Genomic DNA, 26512 nt, shown 5'->3' with positions numbered 1-26512 from the left:
CGACTAAGAAGTAATATTGAAATTCGATTATCGAGAAAAGGAATTCCCTGTCAATACCTTAATTAATATAGGTCTTGCCAGTCACGTACATATTTCTCGATTAAGACACGCCCTCCTTAAAAGCACCGGACATAAATTATTTTCCTAATTTGATCACGATCGCGTCGATTTTCTTTCCCTAATTCTTCTCCCGAACGAGATGGTCGGTGATGCCCGATGTCCGAGAAATCAGCCCGATGAACCGGACCATCGGGATCAATGAGATTCATGTGAAATTCACAAAAGTTGACCTAAACTTTGTATGACGCCATAGGTAACAAAGTCTCGTATCCCGTATCCAATTAAATTGTTTTTGTCTTGTTCTTGGGTCCTCTGCCGTTTCATTCTACATAATGCAATTTCGAGTCAACATGCCGGAGATCACCTCCGTCAGCCCGCGGAATCAAGAACCGAAGGGACCCTCCGTTCGCTTCGTCCCCGGCACCGGCGACGTCCGCCAGAAGCTTCTCCGGCGAAGACCCACCTCGGGGAGCCGCCGCCCCGGAAGGGAGCACCGTCTTTCTCCGCCGGGCCGCCGATCAAGCAGCTGAGCGATTCCCACTCTTGTTCCTCGGTAAGTTCAGGAATTCTCTTCGCGTGCCTTTCTTGGAGAGTTTCTGCGACTTGCCCGGACGGGCACATGTGTAATTGAGTTTCTCTTTGACCCAGTTAAGGTTGTGGTCGTTATGTTGTTGCTTGGTCTCTGGGCAAATTGCCGAGGTGTTTCTTGCAAGAAACAAGAAATGCCGCATGGGCCGAACTGTTGATTGATGTCTGGTGGTTTCTTGATCAGCTTGTCGAAGGTGTGCGTGTTGGTCGTGGGCGTGGGTTGGTCCTGCGAGAATGAGTACTCCTCCTCTGGACCTCGACGTGGGGTGGGGGCATGTGGAGCAGGTGCTAGTGAAGCTGAAGAACATTATCGAGGGGTGCGACGACACGCCGATGAGCGCAGACGACTTCATGATGACCTATGCGTAATTGAACAGCTTTTCTTGCGCCTCAATTGGCTGCAAATTAGTGTCTTTGTTCAATGTCGGCTGACAGAATTTGTTTTTTCTTTGTTTGCTTTGATGGAATTGAAACTGCAGGAGTGTTTACAACATGTGCACTCAAAAGCCGCCCCATGATTATTCTCAGCAGCTTTATGACAGATACAAGCAGGAGATTAGAAAGTATCTGCTCCAGGCGGTGAGAATCCCGCGCTTTGTTCTTGTCGTTTTGTCTATGAAGATGATCTTGGTTTATGCTGTATCCGTACATTATACAGAGCTATTCATCAATGATAAATATAAAAAACATGTAAGTGGTGCAAACTTCTGATTATCAGCCCGAGAAATTTAAATGTCAGCTTTCATTATTAATGGTGATGGTAACTCTTGAGCAAGCAGGCACATTTGTGGATTCTGAACCCTTGATGATAAGATTTGTCCGTATTTGCAGCAAATTTGGTATTCAGTAGGCTGACGGTTAATATTCTCCCGTTAGATTCGATGAAGTTTCAAACAGTTATTTAGCAACTGCTTCATTTGTACTCTTTTAGGGCAATGGAAGTCTCAATGTTAGAATTTGTCCTCTCTCGTGCGTGCATGTGTGCGTGTTGGGGTGCATATTAAAAAGGAAACGGAGGAAGTAACCCATTGACATGATCACTGTATCTTTGTGCGGTATAATGGATTCCGTATATTGACCGAAACTAATAAGTTCTGGGTATTTACTGCTCATGCATCCCTTGCATTAATGTATTTTTCCCTATAACTTAGAGAAAGGGACTCTCCTTGAACCTGGATCATAGTTGCAGGGCTACTTCAGTGATGACATAGTCTCCTCTTGGTATGTTAAAAGCATGCCCTTAGATCATGTTATTGCCCGATTATTCATTATGTCAATTACACACAAGAGATATTTAATTTTTAAATGTCCAAGTTTTAAGCGAAAGAAAGTTTCAATGACATTAGGTCAAAACTGACCACATTTCTGTTGGCCCTTTTTGGTGGAGTAAGAAGTCTGTTCTTCAAATTGTAAGATGATGCTCAATCAGTTGATGGGTCGTGCTAATAGTTTAGAGCTTTTTCTTCTGGATCGTTAAGATAAAGCAGTTTTAACTTAGTCTTATCCTCTTCTATCTGATTTAACTGTCTCATGACAAAATCTTTGTTGTTCTGTTTTTTGCTGAAGGTGTTGCCATCTTTAAGACGTAAACACAATGAGTTTCTACTGAAGGAGTTTGTGCGAAGATGGGAGAATCATAAAGTGATGGTTAGATGGCTTGCGCGAGTTTTTCATTACCTTGACCGCTATTTTATTTCCCGGAGGAGTTTGCCTTCACTCAGGGACATTGGAATTAGTTGCTTCAAAACTGAGGTTAGCCACCTCACTGTAGCACAAATTATCTCTAAATTGTATGTTTCCATAACCATACTAGCGTAAAAACCAGTTAGGGCTCTAGTTACCGATTTCTACCCGTGAACCGGCTGGTTACAGATACAGTATAAATATGTTTAATTGCATATGTAATACAAAATGAATATGGTGAAGGGCGCACATCCAAATCATCATGTCCCAACTTGTAGATCTGAAGCTGATACTTTTTTCTCTTTCCAATTTTGCCGCCAAGTTTGTTTCCAATACAAAAAAAAAACAAAGAAACAAAGATAATTAAGAGTGGGAAACAAAGCCACAGCTGAGTGGGTTGCTGCATGAAACCACATCTCTTGGGCTGCCTTCGGTTCCCAACTCAACCAGGTGAAAATTCAAGTTGTTTTTGGTGAGACTGATTTGTTCCAATGGACCCGATTGAATTGTGGTTTGCTGCTTCACTCGTGTCAAAACTCAAACCCTGTTTTGACCAGGTTCGACCAACTCTTGTTAAGGTTATTAACCAGACCAAACCAACCATGAACCTGTTACCAGGCCAATTCGGTCCGTTTTTTAAATCATTGCATGGAATGACAAACCCTAACTTGAGCCTCACCTTAGACTAGAATTTCATCGGATCCTTCCTCTTTATAATTTGTGTGGTTTGAAACTTTCACATTGTTTATCATTTCAGGTCTTCCAAACAATGAAATTTAAAATTAGAGATGCAATAATTGCACTGGTAAGTATCTTTTTGGACAGTTCACTTATTTAGTTTACAGATCATGGTAGATCACTTTTAGTGTCTCGTGCTTTTGGAGCAGATTAATCAGGACCGTGATGGCAATCAAGTGGACAAATCCTTGCTGAAGAATGTATTAGATGTCTATGTTGAATGTGAAATTGGAGAAAGACAAAGGGACTTTTATGAAAAAGACTTTGAAGTATATTTGCTTGCGGAAACTAGGATCTATTATTCTCGTAAGGCATCAAGTTGGACCGGGCAGGACTACAGTCATGTGGAGGATATATGTCACAATTACTGGTCAAAGGTAACTGGTAGAAGTGCATTATATATGATGGAACTGGGAATATTAATATTTAACTGCACTTTCTAATACCTACTTTCAATTTTTTACAGGCCGAAGAATGCTTGAAAAAGGAGAAAGAAATAATCTCGCAAGTTCTATTATCAAGGAGTGAGCGGAAGCTGATAGAGGTTAGCATATAATTGGCACTTGGCAGAAGTTAGTTTTTGCTTAGGTTTTCTTATTACTCTTGTGCATTTATATTTTCAATTGATCTAAAGAACCTTTTTAAAAAGACCAAAAATGGCAAAAACTTGTGACTTTAACTATGATGCTAGGGCCTTTATTATATGCTTTCTATTACTGGATGAGTGGTTCATATGCACAACGTCTACAATTTTGTACGTTATATCAATTTAAGCTTATAGCTTGATGTTTAAGGAAACTGTTGATGTGCTCATAAATTAGAGTGAGCTTGTTCTGCAGAAAACTTCACGACGGAGGAAAGTGTTTTCGCAATAATCAATTTCAGGGAACATGACTAGTTTTTCGTTGTGTAGTGTTGTATTTGAAAGCGAGACAGAAAAAGTTTTTCTGTGCTTGATTACTTTCAAGAGTTATTTTCTTAGTTATAACAATATTGAGTTCCTTAAATGAAATATCACAATGATATTAAAATGCTTGTATAGAGTAAATAATTACAATTTCCCAATTACCAAAATGAAGAAGCCACACCAGAAAACAGAATTAAAGCATGCAAAAAAAGAAGGTGCAGATAATGGACGAACTTCATCTCTCAGAGGTCATGATACTTCATGTGAGAATAATTCTCCATCCCTAGATGGAATGACTGAATGAATCAAAGAATGATACCGCAATAACCATTCAAACTAGAAAAAAAGAAGAAGTGTCATCAAAGAAGTGAAGACAAGAACATCCTAACTTGGCTTTTAACAAACACCTTTCATGCCATCCTCTAACAATATGAGTCACATGACTGAGGGCAAAATCATATGAAAGATGATAATTTAGTCGAGCAGGCCTATGGTATGTCCAATTTTCTTATATGTGAAGACTTAAAAGTTGATGTCTGTACCTAATTTGAAGAAGATGAAACAGGTTCGAGTTGCAATGAGGTGAACTATAGCTACAAAAAGTATTAGAGAGAGAGAGAGAGAGAGAGAGAGAGAGAGAGAGAGAGAGAGAGAGATTAGATTGAAGCTCTCTGTGAGCATCTGTGGAAGACTGTTTTATTTGAAAGATGGAGGAATCATTTTTATAATCTTAAGTAAGGGTGTTATCTTTGACTATAAAGTCTTTTGTGTTGACGATCTATTTTAGCAAACCAAAAACATGAAAGTATGGAAAATCATTTCGTGGAACCTTTGTCAGCGGAACAAACACAACCATAACGATATAAGCCTTTCCCTTGTTACTTGCCAGTCAAACGTTTCTTAAATTATTATATGCCGTATACAATTAGATGTCTTCGCTATGATCTCATTAAACGATCTTTATGTACTTTGTAGATAGTCCAGCATGAGCTCTTCACGGTCTACTCAAAACAGCTACTTGAAATGGAGCTGTCTTACTCACTTGCATTAGTTAAAGATAATAAGGTGCGTCCTATTGTTGGGATATTTGAAAAAAATGTCAGTCAGTTGAGGATGTAATAATTTCTAACTGTTTAGTTTTGATTCTAGATGGAGGATCTTTCGAGGATGTATCGTAATCATAAAATGACTCAGTTCTTGGAGCCTGTAGCCAATATGTTCAAAGAGGTTTGTATCTTGTCTTATATTTGTAATTGCCTTTACATGATCATGATTTGCAACATTTTTATTCCATTTTCTTTTGGCAGCACATTATTGCTGAAGGCACAGCCTTAGTCTCACAGGGTGAAGATGCTGCAAGCAACAAGGTTTGTCAAATGCATTTTGCTAAGGTAGCTCAAAGTACACTGCTGATGATTTCTTTCATTATGTTCGTCTGATGGAAGGTTCTGTCAATCAGAGGACAAAATTTGTCCATTTTATTTTTATCCTGCTCAGTAGTGAGCTGAAACTGTGTTGCAGGAACAACTACTGAGTCAATGGGGAAGAAAAGAATAACAATTGCCTTTCGAAAAAAAAAGATGCTAAATCTGTTTGTACTAAGTCATGTCCACAAATGTTTGTTGTTCTTTTAGACTTCCGTCTTTAACCCATTGAACCATTGAAACAAAGTCTTCAGAAACATGAACTCTGTCTTTGTCGTCTTTTGGCAAATTTTCTGTTGATGCACCTCTTCTTCTCCATGAACCCAATTAAATCCTTGCCTTGCACCTGCTCTTTCTGCAGTGATTGTCCCTTCCCTTGAACAGAGTAGCATACAGTGTAAAAGAGAAAATAAAACGGGAGAAATGAAATCAAGTAGAAGTCCATGTCTTAAAACTTACACATATCATGCATGCTTGTTTTGCCAATGACATTTATTCAGCATCTGATTTTTGGGTTGAAACTTTTGACCCAAGTGGATTGATCTTCCTCTGTTTTAAATTTGAACTTTTGCCTACTATGCTTACAGGCTTCAAATGAGATCTCAGCGCGGCAGCAGGTAAATATCTGGCCAAAAGCTGTTAACAGGGGGTATGTTGAGAGTTTAATTACTTTAGCTATGCATCTTTCAGGTTCTTGTAGTGCAGATAATCGAGCTTCATCACAAGTATCTGGCATATGTTACTGATTGTTTCTCAAACCACTTTCTGTTTCACAAGGTTTGTTTGGCACTGTGTTGGTTGGTTAGACATGTTCTTAGCACTTCATGTCAAGCATCTCGTGTTATCATTAATTCTATCCATTACTATCCTTATACAGGCCCTTAATGAAAGTTTCAGGACTTTCTTCAACTGGGGTCCTTCTGGTCTTTCGAGTGGGGAAATGCTAGCGATTTACTGTGACAATATCCTGAAGGCAGGTGGAAATGGGAAACTAACTGATGAAGCAGTTGAGAAAGCGCTCGAAAAGGTAGAGAGTCCAGGAATTCTCAAGAATTATCTCAATTGGAAGTGTTAGATATCCTTACATAATAAATCCTCAGGTTGTACAGCTGGTTGCTTATGTTGGCGACAGAGACATATTTGCCGAATTCTACAGGTATATCTGACCTTATTGCTTTCTGTTTTTTCTGGCTCCAGCTCAGAGTGTATATCAGTCAATGCAAATCCTTCTTCATTGAAACATATACATCTTCTAAACTATCTGTTGATGGTTTGTAGGAGAAAACTTTTTCGGCGGTTACTTGTTGATCGGAGTGTTGATGAAGATCATGAAAAGTGGATCTTGACTAAGTTCAAGCAGCAATATGGGGGATACTTCACTTCAAAGATGGAGACCATGGTCAGTGTATTTCGTGGCTAAATTTTGACTCAGTAATGATATTTTCCCTCACTGAGCTTCTTATGATTTCGGCAGGTCAAGGATTTGGAATTGACTAGGGATATTAAGACTGAGTTCGAGCAGTATCTTTCCAGTAACAAAATTGCAAACCCTGGTATAGATCTGACAGTAGCAGTCCTCACAAGTGGATTCTGGCCAAGTACCAAAACCGCTGATCTCAACCTTCCCTCTGAGATGGTAATTATTGGAACATAGACCCTACTCGATTTAGGATCACATCAGACATGTTTCCCCAAGACTTTGAACTTTTCAAATTATTTTGCTTTCAGGTAAAGAGTATGGAAGTTTTCACGGATTTCTTTCAAATGAGGAGGAAAAACCAGAAACTTACTTGGATTTACTCATTGGGAAATTGCACTCTTAATGGCAATTTTGAGCCGAAGCCTATTGAACTTATCATGTCAACATATCAGGTACGACTAAAGTTCTGTGTTGTGGAAAGCTAGTGTGTTTTGGATGGAATGTCTCTCAGAACCAATGTTTGGTAATTGTGTGCAATTGTCCAGGCTGCCATTCTGCTGCTATTTAATGGATCGGATCGATTTGGGTATGAAGATATCAAGGCACAGTCAAACATGGCAGAGAATGACTTAATGAGAGTGCTGCATTCTCTCTCTTGTGCAAAGTACAAGATTTTAAAGAAGTACCCTAGTTCAAAGACAATATTAGCCACTGATGAGTTTGAGTTCAATGCAATGTTCACTGATAGAATGAGGCGAATCAAGGTGTGCATTTGACTAGTGGGATTGACCTTAATTCATCAAGCGTGCCTTTTTGTATTTCCTTCTCTCTTCGTTTCATGGCTAAATCCTTCCTATGCTGTAGATTTCTCTTCCACCTGCAGAAGAAAGGAGGAAGACGATTGAAGATGTTGACCGAGATAGGCGATGTGCTATTGACGCTTCAATTGTGCGGATAATGAAGATGCGCAAGGTTTTAAGTCATCAGCACTTAGTTGCAGAGTGCATTGAGCAGCTGTCTCGCCTGTTCAAGGTGCAACTGGTTCTTGTCTTTGTTTCCTCCTTTTTTGGTTTGTTCTCAGTATACAGATATGTCTGGAATATTTTCTCCATCTTCCAAAGTGTTGCGAAGCTAATTCAGTCAGATCAGGACTCTAAGATGGTGACCAACGGCGTTAATATAGAAAACAATTTGCAAATCTTTGAGATCATTTCTTTTTAGCATCTTCTCTTTTCCATGGGAGCAGGGGCAATTGCTATTGAAGTATCTCTATCATTTATGTTCTCTCTTTTCTGCATACGCATTTCTTGTGGCCGCCTCATCGTCAAGATTGGTAAAGTGTGCAATTTTGCAGTTAATAATTGTTCTTTAACGGGCATGAATGATGAATGCTTCTCTTACATGAGGTTTTCGTGCGAACTGTTGGTGGTTTAAACAGTTCATTCTCATGCTGACTAATCGTGTCGCTGCTCTAGAATTACCCCGTCCTCTAACTCCTCAAATTCGGTTTTGCAGCCGGAAGTGAGAGCGATCAAGAAACAGATCGAAGGTTTGATCTTCCGCGAATACCTAGAGCGGGACAAGGACAATCCAACCTTGATGAGATACTTGGCATAATACAAGCTAAACTGAAAGGGAAAATTGGTTATACTTGTGAATACTTAGTGTTGGTGCATAGTCAACATGACCGAGGACAATCAGCATCAGGTTTTGCAATTACTGTTGTTAGCTTCTGTTGTGTAAGTCGGGAACAGCATATTTTTCCATGTTAATGCTAAGGTTTCCCCTTCCGATTTGGCGGACTGCGCATGCCGTTGTGACGGTTCTTCAATAATTCCGTAAAATATAACGAGCATGTCGTAAAATTCTACATATTAACTATAGTTAGTATGCTTAATTGATGATTCCTATGCACTCGAAGTCCTAAAATTTGTTACTAAAGTATAATTGAGTTATAAAACTTTCAAATAGTGTAATTAAGTTCTAGAGCTTATCTTAAAAGTGTAATCAAGTCTTAAAACTTGTCACGAAAGTACAATCGAGTTCTAAAACTTTCTAAAAGTTCAATCAACGAGAGACTTGATTGGACCAATTATACAAGTTTTAAGACTTGATTGGACTTTTCGAAAGTTTTAAGCCTAATTGTGCTTTCGCGATAAGTTTCAGGACTTTTAATGCAATTTAAAGGGATAAGTGTACTATGCGCGAATGTGCAATCAAGTCCTAAAAGTTGACACGAAAATGAAATCGAGTCTCAAAATTTTCAAAAAGTGCAATCAAGTTCTAAAACTTGTTACGAGAGTGCAATCCAATTCTAAAATTTTCAAAATGTGCAATTAAGAAAATGACTTGATTAGATCAATTTGACAAGTTGATTGTATTATTTGAAAGTTTTAGGACTCAATTTCACTTTGTGACAAATTTTATGATTTGATCGCACTTTGTGTCAAATTGATTGGATCAATTTGACAAGTTGATTGCATTATTTGAAAGTTTTAGGACTCAATTTCACTTTATGATAAGTTTTAGAACTTAATTATACTCTTGAAAAATTTTAGAACTTAATCACACTTTCGCCACAAATTTCAAGGCTTCCAATAAGCTTCTTCCTTTCAATTTTATGCTTTTGGAAAGAAATTACTCGTACATGTCTTGAAGGTCTCCTACCTACTTCGTGTTTCTTTATACCTGCGGATGTTCTTGTCTTTCAAGTTGTCCCGCATGGGCTCTTAAAGTCAACACGATACATTGAAACAGAGCTCCCAACTTCCAAAGCCTTGTCCTGGCCCCACGCAAGACCCGAACGCACGAAACCACCACCATCACCACCACCGCACGGCACCACCTCAGACCCGCCGAGATCGCCCGCCACCGGCGCCGCCGCCGCCACCGCCCACCGGCGAACGGAGCTAAGCCGCCCCCGAGGCCGGCCGGCCGGGTCATCGGGAGGATTGGCCCGGCAGAGGTTGGTTCTTGAGGGTTGTCGTTTGTGGACGCGATTGTTTGCGCCTTTTGCCCATCTCCCACATGGGTTTTGCTGATTCATATCTGGGAAGCTTCATCGTCACGCACTCGATTCGTGCTGTGCGTTGTCAAAATCAGTTCTTTTATGTTCGCCGCATGTTGGGCTTCTTCTTGGGTTTGGCGCTGCGGATTTTGTGTTCCGTGTGGAATTGGACGCATGTGAATTGGTGAACCTGCGTCTTTGATAGAAAAAGATACGGTTTTTGGCTTGCTTTCGTGGTTGTTTATCTCCGACGTGTTCTGGGTTGGCTTGCAAAGAGGGTTTGGAGTTTTTAAATTGTAGTTGAAAGTTCAGCTTCATTGGGATCTAATCTGGGGGACTTCGTCGAGATTCGTCTTGCGACGAGAGTGCTAATCTTGCCTGAACGTTTACCTTTTTCGTTGAGTTGAGTATTGTGTGTTGAATTGAAAGTTTAAAAGGAGCTATTGTTTGCTTTTAATATTTGTTAAGGTGTGCCCCCAGGCACTTGTTAAATAGCCAAATGAGGAAACTTTAGTTTTCCCAATCCACTGATCCCATGGTATTCTGTGGAATTAATACATTGAAAACTGAATTATTCATATTTAGTGCCTTGCGCAGTTTGATGATTCTTTGTTATGACAAGGTCTCTCCATGATCAGGTGTCAGTTTGGCTTGAAATTGGCTGTGTCTTGGATTTCGTTGCAGAGATGCCTCTATGAGCAAACCACCGATCCCACTTGAATCAAGCAAAATTGAATTGAGTTTGACTCGATTGGAGGACAAGATTTGTATCAGTACATCTACAGTTGTGCTGTCAAGTAGATAAAGAAAGGACGCACAAAATGGCTGATGTTTCAGAGAAGAAGCCCATTCTCCAGTTTGCACCGTTTCAGAGTGTTGTGGATGAGGGTTTCTGGCACCGGTTGTCTTCTCTCAAGCTCAACAAATTAGGCATTGACGACTCTCCTATTTCCATTTCTGGTATCGCATTTTATCTTCCCTATTTTGTTTCTTGGATGTTGATTATGATATTGCTGGGCAAGTGAACCGAGGGAATACATTCTTTTGATTGTAAGTGAGCTGGAATGTCTGCTATGAACTTGGTGAAAAAATCATATCATATTTATTTCTTCGACAAAAATGACTTGGCAGGCTTTGACGACTTTATTCAAATTTTTGTTTTTATGCTCTTATGAATCAATTTGTTAAATTAGTATGATGAGCCCTTCTTCTTTTATGTTTTGAGCTCGGTTCAGTTCGGATAACTGTCTTTATTTTGTGTTTGCTTTCCTCAAATGTAGTTCTTCAATGACATTTTGTCCCCTGTTTTTCACATATCTTTTGGATTACCTGGAATAGCAGCAAAGGTTTGCTCATGATCTATTGTGATGTTTGAAGTGTCAACTTAACATTGCAGGTTTCTATGCTCCCTGTTCACATGCTCAGGTATCTAATCATCTTTCTCTCCTCACTGAGTCTTTGCCAACGGAAGCAAGTGAACAAGCATGCACGCCATCAGTTAGTCTTGGAAATAGGAACAAGTGTTCTGTGCCAGGCACGATATACAACACAAATACTCTTGAGGGCTACCATGCTCTTGACAAACAGAGCTTGTTAAAGGCTGAAGCCAAGAAGGTATCTGATCATATGGCCCTGAAGCTTTATTTAGTAGTATCTGCTAGTTTCCGCTGCGTCTTGGTCAGCTGTCCTATGCACTTTTGTGACATTTAAAGAAGCAAAAAGTAGTAGTCCAATTTGCTGATCTGATCTGCTTGTGTTTTATGCATATAGCTTTAATGGGCATCTGTAGCATGCTAAAACTTGCGATTGATTCTCTTCTTTTAAGAAAGCACTATTTGCAGAATGCAGAATGACTTTGCTTCCTCTATTGCATTAATAGCAGGAAACGATTTTATTTGATGTCCTTTTTACTAGTTTTTTTTGGTTTTTTAGTAGATTTGGGACGACATTCATTCAGGAAAAGCTTTGGAGGATAGTGCAGTGCTTTCAAGGTTTCTTATCATCTCATTTGCTGACCTCAAAAAGTGGAACTTTTATTATTGGGTTGCTTTTCCTGCTCTTGTCCTTGAACCTGCAGCAACTTTGGTTGGTATCAAGCCAGCTTCACAGTGGCTTAGCCCAGAGGAGGTGAATTTTTTTGGCTAGATGAGAGATTCTTTTATTCAGAGAGTTCTTCCTTGATACGAAAATTCTTCTTTTTTCATGTAGGCCGAATCCTTATCCACTGCTTGTAGGGAATGGAGAAATTCAAATTTAACTGCCGGTGCGTCTACTCTATTTGTTATATTCCTTTTGATTGCTACTTGATTGTTCCTTATTATCCTTAAGGTAAACTAAACCATATAGTCTACTGCAGATGTGCCATTCTTCTTGGTAAGTGTTGCTTCGGATTCGTCTGTGAGAATTAGACATCTGAAGGACTGGGAAGCCTGCAACGGCAATGGTCAGAAGGTCAGTGAAGTTCAGAAGAAGGGATTGATTATGATAAGTGGATACCTATGTTAAGATTTCTCCACATTCTATATGCAGATGTTATTTGGTTTTTATGACCCATGCCATCTGCCACACAATCCTGGTTGGCCTCTTCGCAACTACCTTGCCCTTATCTTCACCAAATGGAACATCAGAAGGATTCACTTTCTCTGCTATCGGGAGAATCGTGGTTTTGCAGATATGGGATTGTCCCTTGTTGGTGAAGCCCTAATATCAGTTCCAGAAGGTAGATGTGCGGAAGCTTAGTGAAAGCTTTTTACAGAATTAAGGGTTTTTCTATTTATCATCTCTGTAATTTTTTTTGTCCCATTTTTGTTAGTTTGGAAGGATCATAACTCCATGCCTAATGCTGTTGGGTGGGAGTACAACATGGGTAAAAAAAGTTCAAAATGTGTCAACCTTGCCAAAGCAATGGATCCGACGAGGTATACTGTCTCCATCATCTCTTGTTTAAGTTTGTGCCAACATCTGTGTACTTAGTTTTGTGTAAATTTAAATTACAGGTTAGCCATATCTGCCGCAGATTTGAACTTGAAGTTGATGAGATGGCGTGCTTTGCCCTCACTGGACTTAAATATCTTATCCGCTACCAAGTGTCTTCTTTTGGGGGCTGGCACCCTTGGGTGCCAGGTTGCACGCATGCTCATGGTGAGTCCTGGAGATTTTAGCTTTCATTTGCCATTGCCACTCTTCATACTTGTCTTGAATGGCGGTGATCACTTGTAGGCTTGGGGTGTCAGGAAAATTACCCTAGTTGATAGCGGGAAAGTGGCAATGTCAAATCCACTGAGGCAGTCATTATATACACTGAATGATTGCTTGAATGGTGGTGAGTTTAAAGCCATTTCAGCTGTCAAAAATCTCAAGCAGATATTCCCAGCTGTGGTATGTAATGTTTACGTCCGTTCAAATGAATACCCTCTGTGAAGATGCCTCCTTAATGGTTTGCCTTTTCATGAGCCGGTAATTTTAAGAGTTGAACCTTATTCGCTCTGAATCCTCTCAGGAAGCAGAAGGTGTCATAATGGCTATACCTATGCCTGGGCATCCTGTTCCTAGCCAAGAAGAAGAAAGTGTCCTGAATGATTGCAGACGCCTACATGACTTGATTAATTCTCATGATGTAGTTTTTCTGTTGACTGACACGAGGGAAAGTCGGTGGCTACCCACGCTTTTTTCAGCTGCTTCTAAGAAGGTTCTCTCTCCTTTTTCTTTGTTTACTATCTTTTTGGTTCGTGTTCTGTGCTGGCTGGATTTCTGTTTGTGCTATTGTCACCATATCATACTTACTCATAGTGGTGGACATATTCCTGTTTAATGATTGAATGCTGTATTCTTCAGTTTCAGTTAAATGTTTAGCGCCTGCTGATGTCCCTGATTCATTTGTTTCTGGTTCCTACAGATCACCATAACTGCTGCTTTAGGATTTGATAGCTTCTTGGTAATGAGGCATGGTGCGGGTCCTTTTAGCTCTTCAAAAAACTTGAAAACTCAAACTCTGAGTGGTCCACCTGATAGTATGGACACCGCATTGCTTTCTGATAATAATGGTCTGCAGAGGCTGGGCTGTTACTTCTGCAATGATGTTGTTGCACCAATCGACGTAATATTCTAAAATATAATGCATTTGATACTTTGGCGCTGTTTTCTGTTTGATGCTCGGCTTTTGATACCTTTATTTTGATGCAGTCAACTGCAAATCGCACTCTTGACCAGCAGTGCACGGTCACACGTCCAGGTTTAGCACCTATTGCTTCAGCTCTTGCGGTCGAACTGTTGGTTGGGATTCTGCATCATCCTCATGGGTAAATCAGTGGAAACTTTATAGTTGGAGAATCTACTACTTTTTTCATTCTGGGAGATGTTCTTATTTCCACTCTTTGAGCAGGATCCATGCCGAAGGTGAGCATGCCAATGCACATATAAGTGCGAACTATGAACAACCACTTGGAATTTTGCCACATCAGATTCGAGGTTCCCTTCCGCAGTTTTCTCAGATCAGTCTAGTGGGTCACAGCTCGAGAAGTTGTACTGCATGTTCTGAAACTGTAAGAATTGCAAGCCCCATTTTTGTGTATCCCACAAGTTCAAGTACCCTTTTCCATTTCTCTAGTCTTTGGTGGTTACCATTCCTCTGCCTCACATAGGAAAGTTGAATATGAATGACTCACTTGATGTGGTGATCAAGTATATATAACCAAAAAGTGAATAGAAAGGAAAGGGCGAGCATGGGCTCAGTGACAGGATCTAGGGCTAGAACCTTCAATTGATCCTGTATATAGCCCTTTTAAGAATCTGGAATTTTGTAACTGGAATATGCATGTGTCGTTGATAGTGTCACTGAACCTGTCACCGAATATACCTTGCCCCTAGAAGTCAGGAACTAGAGGTGAAAAATGATTAACTGAAACGGTACTGTTGCAGCTGGAAACTAGCTGACACATCAATCTCTTAGCAACTTCCAAGCGAATTCGTGAAGTGATTGCATCATTTATGACTTACTTCTCTGTTTCATCTGTGATCGGGTTCATTTTTTATCCTTTCCATCTAGTTTTTCTCATAGTCCCAAACATTTGTGCAGGTGGTTTCCGAATATCAGGATAGGGGAATGGAGTTCGTACTTCAGGCGATTAATCATCCAACTTATCTGGAGGATCTCACTGGCCTAACGGATCTTATGAAATCCACAAGCTCTTTTGATGTGGACTGGGACAAGGACGACGACGGCGACGATGATTTTGTGGAGATATAAAGGATTCTTTTACAGGAACTATGCTAGATTATTTATCTGGTCAATTGTACAGAAACAGAAGAAAGAAATGCCATTTACCCTTTCTCAGCTGTCACCCTCTTCTTCAGTTAAAAGTGATTTTCTCATGTTAAATCTTTTCTAGCTTTTAAGTCCTTGGACCGACCCTCTACATGTTTATTTCCAGTGCAGATCTTCAAATTTCAGTTGTGGTATAATCTTGTCAGCTAGTGATATAGAACATGAACGAATATCAGTTAGCAAAGGAATGATTTACGCAAACCAGGTGGAGAGTTTCAACCTCAAGTTTTGCTCCAAAATTTCCTGGAAACTCATGATGATGTTACAATGTTATTAATAGTAATAGATTTGCTATATGAAATTATGGTTTAAAATTCTCAATATAACTGTCATGCAATTTCGTAAATTTCTTCATGTACCACCAAATGAAATATCATTTTTAATGTGCTGCAGCTTTATAAGTATGGAATTACCACACGCAAGTTCACAGCGCGGCCATAACGCAGTATAGTAGCAACACGAGCATTGCTACACCAAACTGACAATAAGACCTGCCATATACAATACTATCATTAACCTAGTTCGCATCGCCAAAACAAGAAAGAAATAAATAAATCATGATTTTACCTTCGATTGAAAGAATCTTTTCTAGTGACGGCTTATGCGTTAGTGTGATATAGCCGTAGATAGAGACCACATTTGTCGCGACCGACCTCAGGTGTCAACAACATTGATGCAATATGATGGGGGTATGGATATAAGATACGTTGGAATTTATGTTTGATTAAGGAGAATGATTGCAAAAAACCAAATGACAATTCAACCGGGCCATTTGATTCTATCTATCTATAAAAAGCCATTGCTGTTAGGAGGGAGAAAGAGCCTATTTCAGTCAGATTCTAAAACAATGCCAAGTTTGTCGAAAGACTAAATGAAAATAATGCGTATCAAGAAACATGTTTCATGGAATATGAAACATGATTTAATGCAGGTTTTCAAAACTCAGGTGTTTTGTGTACTTTATTGTTGTGAAAGCAACACTAAGGAAACGGCGTCCACGGCACAAATTCGGTAGTCCACATCTCAGACGACGTGCCGGATTCACCAGGCAAATCGGGTTCCTATCCTCTTCAGATTCACACCACTATGGAATCCAATTTCAGCCTCTTCTTGAGGAGGGGGATCATTCACGATCTATATAAACCGCTGCATTTTCCCTTGGCCAACTCACACACTTCTTACAACACCAAAAACATTAATTAGTCCTAGAACACTCTAGAGCAAAGAGTGAACCATGGCTTCCACACTCGAGGGCAAACTTGTTCTTGTGATGGTGGCCATTCTGGGACTCTGGGCCTCACAAGCGTGGTCGCGTGAGCTCCATGAAGCTACCATGGAAGAGAGGCATGAGCAGTGGATGGCTCACCATGGGCGGGTGTACGAGGACGCTGCCGAGAAGGAACGACGCTTCTTGATCTTCAAGAACAACGTCGAGTACGTTGAGTCCTTCAACAAGGATGGGAACAAACCGTACAAGCTAGCCATCAATGCTTTCGCTGACTTGACGAGCGAGGAGTTCAAGACCTCAAGGACTGGATACAAGCGCTCGTTCTCCCCGAGGCCGGCGAGCACTAAGCCGTTCCGATACGAGAGTGTGACTGCGATTCCATCAAGCATGGATTGGAGAAATAAGGGGGCCGTCACGCCTGTGAAGGACCAAGGCCAATGCGGTAAGGCATCGAATCAAATATATATATATATATATTTGGGATCTTCTTTGGTTAAATTACAACATTCAATCATTCAATTTTCTTCTTTCTTTTTCTTACATGAATCTTCCTTGGAATATAGGATGTTGTTGGGCTTTCTCTGCTGTGGCGGCCATGGAAGGGATTACCCAACTCACGACGGGAAAACTGATCTCTTTGTCCGAGCAAGAACTAGTGGATTGTGACAGGAGTGGCGAAGACCAGGGTTGTGGGGGTGGCCTCATGGACGACGCTTTCGAGTTCATCATCAGCAACCACGGCCTCACGACCGAGGCTAATTACCCTTACCAAGCTGTCGACGGCACCTGCAATGCCCGGAAAGCAGCCTCTACTGCCGCGAAAATCACCGGATATGAAGACGTGCCTTCCAACAGCGAGTCCGCCCTTCTGAAGGCCGTGGCCCACCAGCCAGTTTCCGTGGCCATCGACGCGGGCGAATCGGATTTCCAATTCTACTCCAGCGGCATTTTCACCGGGGAATGCGGAATCGATTTGGACCATGGGGTCACCGCGGTCGGGTACGGGACGAGTGAGGACGGAACCAAGTACTGGTTGGTCAAAAATTCGTGGGGCACCGGATGGGGTGAGGAGGGATATATCAGGATGCAGAGGGACATTGATGCTGCGGAAGGTCTTTGTGGCATCGCCATGGATGCTTCATATCCAACTGCATAATTGCTTGGGACAATAGAGCAATGTCATGTTAATACAGAGATTGGGACCTGGTAAACGTCTGTGTGCGCGCACGCGCATACATGTCTAGGGTTGTGAATTTTCTTATTTCTTGTGAATGCTTGTATTACGTAGACTTGCATGTGCATGAAGACATTGGTCTCTTGTTGTAAATGAACCCCATGTATGAATGCAAGCGAATGATTTCAGTTGTTTAAGACGCTAAACTCCATGAACCCCATCGATACTGAATAAAATATATCATGCGACTGAAGTTGAGGACCTCAATAGAAATGTATTATAACAAGGAGTTCAATTTGAAAACCAGAAAAGGTACTTCAATATGTCTACAGGGACGTACAAAGATTACCCAAAGATAATATGTTACATCTTGTCGTGTTTTACATTTACCATCCAAGTTAATTAGTATATGAGTTAGGTGGCAAGGGTTTTGCACGGGCATATGTGGTCAAACGTAATTCTATCTACATATGTATGGTAAGAAGTTATATTTTGACTTATCAGTAATTCAGTCTAAGTTAGATAAAGAACATATCTAACAAACTATGTTTAAAATAAAATATCTTTCTCTATATCCTTCTTAACAATAAATTTAATAATTTTGTAATTAAGCTATATCATTTAAAGATTTTCATGAAGATGCTATCTGTTCTTTAAATTAGCAACGCAAGTGTACGTATCGAACAAATAATAAAGTGATGAATTAAAGTATCGTTCCCACAGAGATTGTAGACAAATCAATCAAATTACTTACTAAAGGTGAACAATTCTCAACTTTATCTAACCAATTAAAGATTTAATAAAACAATCGAAATTCTAAAGAAAACTAAATTAACCTATTACGATTGAAATTTCCGAAAGCTAAATTAACCAAGGCAGCAAACCAAAATCGAAAATAGAAATTCACAAACTAAACCTAGAAATTTCGAACACAAAGAAGCAAGAAGCAAAGGACTTTGATCAAGAATTAAAAACGTTAGAGCATCCGATTTCACTTAACCAATCAAGATTAATTAACCAAGCTCGTCATGCAATCAAATTGAAATCATAGTGTGATGGTAGAACTTCCTAATTTAAATTACTATCCTTGGTCCGGTATAGCAACCCTACTTAGATTTAACAACCCACACTTGGTCCATGTGAATTTAAGTAAACCTAAGTGCATTAAAATCTATGAATGTTCCCGGATTCAATAAACCACCCTCGATTTACTTACTACCGAAACCACACAAACAACCTAGTATATCTCTATCTAAGTTAAATTCATGGCTATATATCATAAAGTACTCGCATAGAATCTCCTTTCGGTTTCATCATGCAATAAAAATCATTCAAGTGGTGATCAAGCACTTCAAAACATTAAGAACATGATATATAACTCACACATACGAGATCTAGAATTGCATCAACAACTCTTGAAAATTAATCAATCATAGTTAAGCTACATCGTAGCTCTAACAACAAGTAGTCTAGAACATAATGAACATTAAACTAAAAACAATAACTAAACTAAACATGATGAAGAACTAGAACAGATTCACCAAGAATAATCAAATGCTTGATTTTTTTATCGCCTCCTCCTTCCTCTTCCTCTTTTTCTCTCTTCTGAAAATCACGTTTTTATACCTCCTCTTGTTTTCCAAGAAACCTTAATCACAATAGGATTGCAAATAAAGGTTCTTCCAAATTAGGACTCCTCTCAATAATAAAACTCCTTTTTTAGCTTGGACTTTGATTTTCTTCCCAAAATAGGCTTGATTCTCCTTGATTTCAGATTTGCATAGCTTTGATCTCCAATTTGGGAAGCTTCTACACGATTTAGGAACAATTGGATTGTTATGGATACTTTCACGCAGCTTAGGAGGACAAAACGCGTGGAAAGCCGGCAAATTACAAAATTAGTCCCTGAGCTTCCTTTAACTTCAATTACCTACAAAAATTAATTAAAATAAATAAAGTAGGCATCAAATTCAATTAAAACTAAGCAAATATTAAGTTAAAATAATAAATAAACTCTATATAAAATAGAATTATCAAATACCCCCAAACTTAACATTTTGCTAGTCCTCGAGCAAAACCAAAACTAAAAACACAAATCCAAACTCAACCATAGTTGCTCGAATTCTCAACGAAAAACATTAGAATCAATGCATAAGTTAAGTCTAACCCTAAACATGCAATCCGTGTGTGTGTGTAATCCTCAACTCCTCAACTTATATGCAACCTAGATAAATCCACGTTGATATGTAAGCCCCCAAACTCTAAATCCACTTAACCAAATCTCATAAGTTTGCCATTCATTCCTCTCTCCACTAATGTAGACCATAAGCTCAACCATGAATCAATAGGTCTTAATAAGTTTATAATGTGGCTTGGCTAAGGGTTTGACAAAGATATGTTTAAGCTCAACTTACCCTACAGACACATCAATTCCATAGCTCAATTTGTTTTCTGGATTCAACAACAGTACATACCTTCTCTCTCTCTTTTTTTTTCTCTTTTTTTTCTTTTTGTTTTCCATTGCTTCTTGTTCCATGCTTTACGGCGAAGTTCCTCCCTAAGTCCCTCCTTTTATAGTGCAATTCCAACCCATTGAGTATCCAAAAGGCTCACTCAAGTTGAAAGTTGGATATGGGGATCCGTACAAGCAGTACTAAAGATACAATATTTCCTAACTATACACATATTTCTTTTTCAAACACTTTTCTCCTTTTTTTTTTTTTGCATCACGAATCCGTGTCTGTAGGGTATAGGGAAAACTGATGTCAATAAGCTCAGGCTACATTATAACGGTGTCCAAAGAAATTTAGGCAATATAAGGCTCAATGGGGTGACTAAGGATAAATAAACAAAATTGGCTTGAAAGGCTCAAACGATCCAACGAATGCCTAAATCATTTTCTTAATTGAGTTTAGCCTAGAATTTCCCCTCGAGAGAAAATCAGACAAATTCTAAGATCTGGGTGAGTTATAAGAGAATCACATACTTCACATAAATCTTCTCTAGGTACACATAACTCAAAAAGTAAGGACTAGTGCTCGAAATATGGACTACATGCTCAGGATCAAGACTAACTCATACATCAATCCCACTTTTAAACAATATTTTTTCGAAAATTGCATCCAAATTTCAAATTAAGCACAGATTTCACGAAAATTTTCCAGCAAAAATTTTATCTCCCACCCCCAAACTCTAATGCAGCAGTGTCCTCAATGCTGGAAAAAAAATTAAGATAGAGAAACTCCCCTGGAATATGATGAACGCATGCCATAGGGGTATTTGGGGTAGAAAGCTTGGAGAAAACTTGAAGATAGGTCTCTACAAAAATAAACCAAGTAATTAGGGAAAACTATTATTGGGAGGATTCAATTTTTTTTTTCGAATGCAGTAAATAAATAAAGCTGAAATGCGAAAAATTAAAATGCTTGGGTTGCCTCCCAAGAAGCGCTTGCTTTATAGTTTGCAGCCAAACTCTTCCAACTCTTCTAGGCAGGCGAAAGCAAAGCAATGGTGGCTGTCTGGGAGTCGAAACCACCTCCAAAGTAGGGCTTGAGATGTTGACCGTTCACTTTAAAGGTTTCCTCCTTATCATTAACAACTTCAACTGTTCCATAAGGGAAGATCTGGGTGACAGTGAAAGGTCCAGACCATCTTGACTTCAACTTACCCGGAAAAAGACGAAGACGTGAGTTATATAATAAAACTCTTTGACCTATATGAAACTCCTTTCTTAAGATGTGCCTATCATGCCATCTCTTGGTCCTCTCCTTATAGATCTTGGCATTCTCATATGCTTCATTGCGGAACTCATCCAACTCATTCAATTGCAACAATCTCTTCTCACCAGCTGCCTGCATATCGAAGTTAAGAAAACGTACTGCCCAATATGCTTTATGCTCCAACTCAACAGGCAAACGACATGCTTTTCCATAAACATGTCGAAAAGGTAACATACCAATAGGAGTTTTATAAGCAGTTCTATAAGCCCACAATGCATCATCAAGTTTAATTACCCAATCCTTCCTATTAGAATTCACTGTCTTTTCCAATATTCTCTTTATCTCCCTATTAGAAATTTCAGCTTGACCACTAGTTTGAGGGTGATAAGCAGCAGCTACTTTATGTGTCACACCATATTTATGCAAAAGTGATTCAAATTGCTTACTCAAAAAGTGTGTATCTTGATCACTTATAATAGCCCTAGGCGTGCCAAACCTGGTGAAGATATTCTTTTTCAAAAATTTAATCACAACTCTAGCATCATTAGAAGGCAAATCTACGGCCTCAATCCATTTAGAAACATATTCCACAGCAGTCAAGATATAAGTATTACCATATGAAGGTGGAAAGGGTCCCATGAAATCCAGACCCCAAACATCAAACAATTCACAGATTAAGATATTGTTTAAAGGCATTTCATGTCTTCTAGATATATTACCAGTTCTTTAACACTTATCACATGCACCAACATAAGAATATGCATCTCTAAATAGTGTAGGCCAATAAAAACCAGACTGTAAAACCTTAGCTGCAGTCTTGGAGGCACCAAAGTGACCACCTGCCTGTCCATCATGGCAATGAAAAAGAATGTTAGGTATTTCTTCATTGGGAACACATCGCCTAATAACTTGATCAGCACATACCTTAAACAAGAAAGGATCCTCCCAAAAATAGTGTTTAACATTAGAAAAGAATTTCTTCCTTTGTTGATAAGTCAATTCAGAAGGGAGAACCTTACTTACCAAGAAATTAACATAATCAGCATACCAAGAGGTTTCGGTTTTGATAGAGAAAAGTGCCTCATTAGGAAATTCATATAGGATTGGTCTTTCTTCCACAAGGGCATTCGGCAATCTAGAGAGATGGTCGGCCACTAAGTTTTCTTTCGCTTTCTTGTCTTTGATTTCCAAGTCAAACTCTTGCAGCAGTAAGATCCACCTAGTCAACCTAGGTTTTAAATCTTTCTTTTCAAGCAAATACTTAAGAGCAGAGTGGTCAGTGTAAACAATGACTTTGGAACCAATCAAATAAGAGCGAAATTTATCAAAAGCAAACACTACCGCCAAAAGCTCCTTTTCAGTTGTGGCATAATTCAATTGAGCTCCAGATAGGGTGCGACTTGCATAGTATATGGTTCGAAAAATTCCATCCTTTCTTTGTCCAAGTACGGCTCCAACAGCCGAGTCACTAGCGTCACACATCAACTCGAAAGGCAAATCCCAAGTAGGCGCAGTCATGATAGGGGCCGAAATTAACTTCTCCTTCAATGTGTTGAATGCCTGCAAACAATCATCAGAGAAGTCAAATTTAGAATCTTTTTCCGACAATTTAGAAAGGGGTCTAGCAATCTTAGAAAAATCTTTAATGAAACGCCTATAAAATCCTGCATGTCCAAAAAATCCTCGAACAAGCTTCACAGAGGTAGGAGGCTGCAGTTTTGAAATAACTTCAATCTTAGCTCGATCCACCTCAATTCCTCTTATAGAGATTTTATGGTCTAGCACAATCCCTTCCTACACCATAAAGTGACACTTCTCCCAATTCAAGACAAGGTTAGTCTCCTCACATCTTTGTAACACCAAAGCTAAATTATTCAAGCATGAATCAAAAGATGAGCCAAAAACAGAAAAATCATCCATAAATATCTCAATATATTGTTCCATCATGTCAGAAAAAATAGCCATCATGCATATTTGAAAAGTAGCAGGCGCATTACAAAGACCAAAAGGCATCCTCCTATAGGCAAAAGTACCATAGGGACAAGTAAAAGTAGTTTTTTCTTGATCCTCAGGTGCAATAGGGATTTGATTATAACCAGAATATCCATCTAAAAAGCAGTAAAACTCATGCCCTGCAAGTCTCTCCAATAATTGATCAATAAAAGGCAAAGGAAAGTGATCTTTACGGGTGGCATCATTCAATTTTCTATAATCCATGCAAACACGCCATCCAGTAACTGTTCTAGTAGGAATCAATTCATTATCATCATTAGGTTGAACAATCATACCTCCTTTTTTGGGAACAACTTGCACAGGACTTACCCAAGCACTGTCAGAGATAGGATAGATGATCCCTGCATCAAGTAGCTTAATCACCTCAGCCTTCACCACCTCCTGCATTTTTGGATTGAGCCTCCTTTGGGGTTGGATGATCGGTTTGAATTGCTCTTCCATCAATATTTTATGCATGCATATCGAGGGGCTTATTCCTTTAATATCTGCAATGGTCCATCCTATTGCTCTTTTATGATCTCTCAGGATTCGGAGTAACTTTTCCTCTATCACACCTGTCAAAGAAGAAGAAATAATTACTAGAAGAGAGGACATTCTATCAAGAAAAGCATATTTAAGATGAGATGGTAAAGATTTGAGTTCTAGAATTGGTGGTTCTTCAATAGAGGGTTTCGGTTTCTTCAAATTCAATCCCAATTCTTCGAATTTCGGTGGTCTAAATCTCGGAAGAGGTGGATTTGCTTCCAAAAATTTCGTGTACTGCTTGACCTCTACAGCTTTGGCTTCTTCTTTGCTTGGCCAAACCAAGCATGCCTCCAACGAGTCTTCAATTGTGGCTTTACCAAAAATTGATTTCACAAGCCTATCAACTACATCGACTCTCAAACATTCATTCGGCTCAGCAGAATATTTCATGGCTTTGAACACATCAAAGGTGACTCGGTCATCTTGAACTCTAAGAATTAATTTTCCTTGTTGCACATCAATTAGAGCTCTCCCTGTTGCTAGAAAAGGTCGGCCTAGGATGATCCGGACCTCGAAATCCTCCTCCATCTCTAAGACAATGAAATCTGCAGGAAAAATAAACTTGTCAACCTTAACTAGAACATCCTCCACTATGCCTCTCGGGTATTTGATCGATCGATCGGCTAACTGAAGAGGTACAATGGTAGCTTTTGCTTCCCCCAAAACCTAATTTCCTAAAAACAGAATAAGGCATTAGATTAATACTTGCACCTAAATCACACAATGCCTTATCAAAATAAGAATTACCAATAGTACAAGGAATAGTAAAACTCCTTGGATCTTTCAACTTTGGTGGTAACTTATTCTGTAAAATAGCTGAACATTCCTCATTAAGCTTCACAGTCTCATAATCTTCCAATTTCCATTTGTTTGCCAAAATTTCCTTCAAAAATTTCGCATAACTAGGCATCTGGGCTAAGGCATCTGCAAAAGGAATATTAATGTGCAATTTCTTAAAAACATCAAGGAATTTAGAGAACTGCTTATCTATTTTGTGTTGCTGAAGTCTTTCCGGGTATGGAACTGGCGGCACATATGGTTTTGGATTGTCTGGAAATAACTTGCTTCGAGGTGGATCAGCTTTGGAGGGTTCAATTTCGGGTGCGTCGGCTCCGGGTGGTTCGATTTCTTTCTTCTTTCTTGCTGCTTCATTAGACAAATTTCTGCTAACTTCTTTTCTACTCCTCAAGGTGATTGCTTTTGCATTCTCAACTGGATTCTTCTCAGTGTTGCTCGGAAGGGTACCATACGGTCTTTCAGACAAATGGTTAGCTAACTGGCCAACCTGCTTCTCCAGATTTCGAATGGATGCCTCCTGATTTTGGAACCTCACATCAGCACTTTTAATGAAGTCTTGAGTTGTTTGAGCTAGCTTAGTAACCATCTCCTCAAGGTGATTGTGCTATTTCTGCTCAGGCGGCCTAAATGATGGTGGTGGTGGTCTCGGCCCTTGCTGATTTTGGTTGCTCCAGGAGAAATTCGGGTGGTTTCGCCATCCAGGATTATAGGTGTTTGAATATGGATTGTTCTGGGAAGGCCTTCTAAAATTTCCAACAAAGTTAGTATTTTCAGGAGGATGTGTGAAAGGATTACCTACCTGACATTCGGTGCTAGCATGGCTTCGATTGCAAAATTCACAAGTCGGGCCTTGAATCTTCAACACTGAGTCGATTTTTTTGTTTAAAGCAGCAAACTCTGCGGCAATGGTAGTATTGACACCGACTTCATGAATTCCACTCGACTTTCTAGCAGATAGCCTCTCAATCGGCCATTGGTAGCTATTAGCCGCCATCTCCTCCAAAAGATCAAAGGCTTCCTCAGGCGATTTATTGTTCAACGTCCCTCCAGCTGTGGCATCAATGGTAGACCTCAAATTCGGCATCACTCCATTGTAGAATGTATGTACTTGCATCCAAACTGGTAGGCCATGATGCGGACAACGCCTTAGTAGTTCTTTAAACCTCTCCCATGCTTCGTACAGAGATTCACCATCCATATGTACAAAAGAAGTAATATCGTTACGCATCTTGGCAGACTTAGGAGGAGGAAAGTACTTACTAAGGAATTTTTTAGCCATGTCATTCCAAGTCGTGATAGATCCTGCAGGAAGAGAAGTTAATCACGTCTTAGCTTTATCACGCAAGGAAAAAGGGAATAATCTCAATCTAATGGCATCATCAGTAACGCCATTATATTTTATAGTGTCACAAATTTCAAGAAAAGCATCTAAATGGATATTAGGATCATCATTCGGCAATCCACTGAATTGGACTGCGTTTTGAAGCATCTGAATTAAGGAAGGCTTAATTTTGAAAATGTTAGCTTGTATGGTTGGCCTTCTAATGCTTGATGTTGATCCTTGGACCGTAGGTGCGGCATAATCCTTCAAAGTCCTCCTTGGATTTTCTTCTCCCTGTTGGTTTTCAGCCATGGTGTTGTTGTTTTGCTCTCGTCGTCGCCTTAGAGAAGTGCGCTCAATTTCAGGATCAAGCTTCTCAAGTTCTCCCTGTTGGCTTCGAGTCATGCAATATTCCACCCAATTCTTGTACAGAGCAGAATTCCTTTTTTTATTTTTCTTCTGTAAAATCAAACAAATAAAAATAAAATAAAATAAAGCTAGACTAAACCAAGAATTGCTCGGTATTAATAGTAATTGTTAATTATGAAATCAATCCCCGGCAACGGCGTCAAAAACTTGTTCTC

At 39.5% G+C, this 26512-nt stretch overlaps 3 protein-coding genes and 1 non-coding gene across 5 annotated transcripts; all 4 read left to right on the top strand.

Moving 5' to 3' along the window:
• Window positions 1-454: 454 nt before the first annotated feature.
• LOC115677562 (cullin-1-like) lies at window positions 455-8615 on the top strand. Its single transcript, XM_056304079.1, has 19 exons — window positions 455-613; window positions 833-1013; window positions 1128-1227; window positions 3089-3136; window positions 3219-3446; window positions 3536-3613; window positions 4952-5041; window positions 5126-5203; window positions 5284-5343; window positions 5988-6017; window positions 6091-6177; window positions 6278-6427; window positions 6501-6556; window positions 6679-6799; window positions 6875-7036; window positions 7129-7272; window positions 7366-7584; window positions 7685-7852; window positions 8336-8615. The coding sequence occupies exons 2-19, from the start codon at window positions 883-885 to the stop codon at window positions 8435-8437; spliced, it is 2052 nt and encodes a 683-aa protein (XP_056160054.1). The 5' UTR covers window positions 455-613; window positions 833-882; the 3' UTR covers window positions 8438-8615.
• A 910-nt stretch (window positions 8616-9525) lies between these two features.
• LOC115677566 (ubiquitin-like modifier-activating enzyme atg7) lies at window positions 9526-15204 on the top strand. 2 transcript variants are annotated; one of them, XM_030600750.2, is made up of 15 exons: window positions 9526-9785; window positions 10466-10787; window positions 11224-11441; window positions 11763-11954; window positions 12036-12090; window positions 12184-12278; window positions 12357-12546; window positions 12640-12745; window positions 12824-12968; window positions 13047-13205; window positions 13327-13515; window positions 13723-13923; window positions 14010-14125; window positions 14209-14368; window positions 14902-15204. In XM_030600750.2, exons 2-15 carry the CDS (start codon window positions 10649-10651, stop codon window positions 15070-15072), a joined length of 2136 nt encoding a protein of 711 aa, XP_030456610.1. In that variant the 5' UTR covers window positions 9526-9785; window positions 10466-10648; the 3' UTR covers window positions 15073-15204. The 2 variants fall into 2 exon arrangements, with proteins under 2 accessions (XP_030456610.1, XP_030456611.1); XM_030600751.2 differs by having other exon boundaries at window positions 9526-9904.
• A 941-nt stretch (window positions 15205-16145) lies between these two features.
• Window positions 16146-17749, top strand: LOC115677567 (senescence-specific cysteine protease SAG39-like). Its single transcript, XM_030600752.2, has 2 exons — window positions 16146-16820; window positions 16942-17749. Exons 1-2 carry the CDS (start codon window positions 16385-16387, stop codon window positions 17532-17534), a joined length of 1029 nt encoding a protein of 342 aa, XP_030456612.1. The 5' UTR covers window positions 16146-16384; the 3' UTR covers window positions 17535-17749.
• Window positions 17750-25731: 7982 nt separating this feature from the next.
• LOC115663919 (small nucleolar RNA R71) lies at window positions 25732-25838 on the top strand. Its single transcript, XR_004003518.1, has one exon. It is a non-coding gene; the product is annotated as a small nucleolar RNA R71 (small nucleolar RNA).
• The last annotated feature ends 674 nt before the right edge of the window (window positions 25839-26512 follow it).

This window comes from Syzygium oleosum, unplaced genomic scaffold, assembly GCF_021117445.2.
Source record: "Syzygium oleosum isolate NSW1041296 unplaced genomic scaffold, Sole_v2.1 Sole_v2.30, whole genome shotgun sequence".
Classification (NCBI taxonomy): domain Eukaryota; kingdom Viridiplantae; phylum Streptophyta; class Magnoliopsida; order Myrtales; family Myrtaceae; genus Syzygium; species Syzygium oleosum.
The sequence above is the reverse complement of the archived record's forward strand: the minus strand, read 5'-3'. Positions and strand labels throughout refer to the sequence as shown.

Excerpts from the sequence above, each read along its gene's own strand:
- LOC115677562 (XM_056304079.1), top strand. The coding sequence starts at position 883 with ATGAGTACTCCTCCTCTGGACCTCGACGTGGGGTGGGGGCATGTGGAG. Across the intron at positions 3,614-4,951 it reads GTGAGCGGAAGCTGATAGAG|ATAGTCCAGCATGAGCTCTT; the intron begins GTTAGCATATAA and ends TGTACTTTGTAG. Across the intron at positions 5,204-5,283 it reads TAGCCAATATGTTCAAAGAG|CACATTATTGCTGAAGGCAC; the intron begins GTTTGTATCTTG and ends TTCTTTTGGCAG.
- LOC115677566 (XM_030600750.2), top strand. The coding sequence starts at position 10,649 with ATGGCTGATGTTTCAGAGAAGAAGCCCATTCTCCAGTTTGCACCGTTT. Across the intron at positions 12,091-12,183 it reads AAATTCAAATTTAACTGCCG|ATGTGCCATTCTTCTTGGTA; the intron begins GTGCGTCTACTC and ends AGTCTACTGCAG. Across the intron at positions 12,969-13,046 it reads AGGTTGCACGCATGCTCATG|GCTTGGGGTGTCAGGAAAAT; the intron begins GTGAGTCCTGGA and ends GATCACTTGTAG.
- LOC115677567 (XM_030600752.2), top strand. The coding sequence starts at position 16,385 with ATGGCTTCCACACTCGAGGGCAAACTTGTTCTTGTGATGGTGGCCATT. Across the intron at positions 16,821-16,941 it reads GAAGGACCAAGGCCAATGCG|GATGTTGTTGGGCTTTCTCT; the intron begins GTAAGGCATCGA and ends CTTGGAATATAG.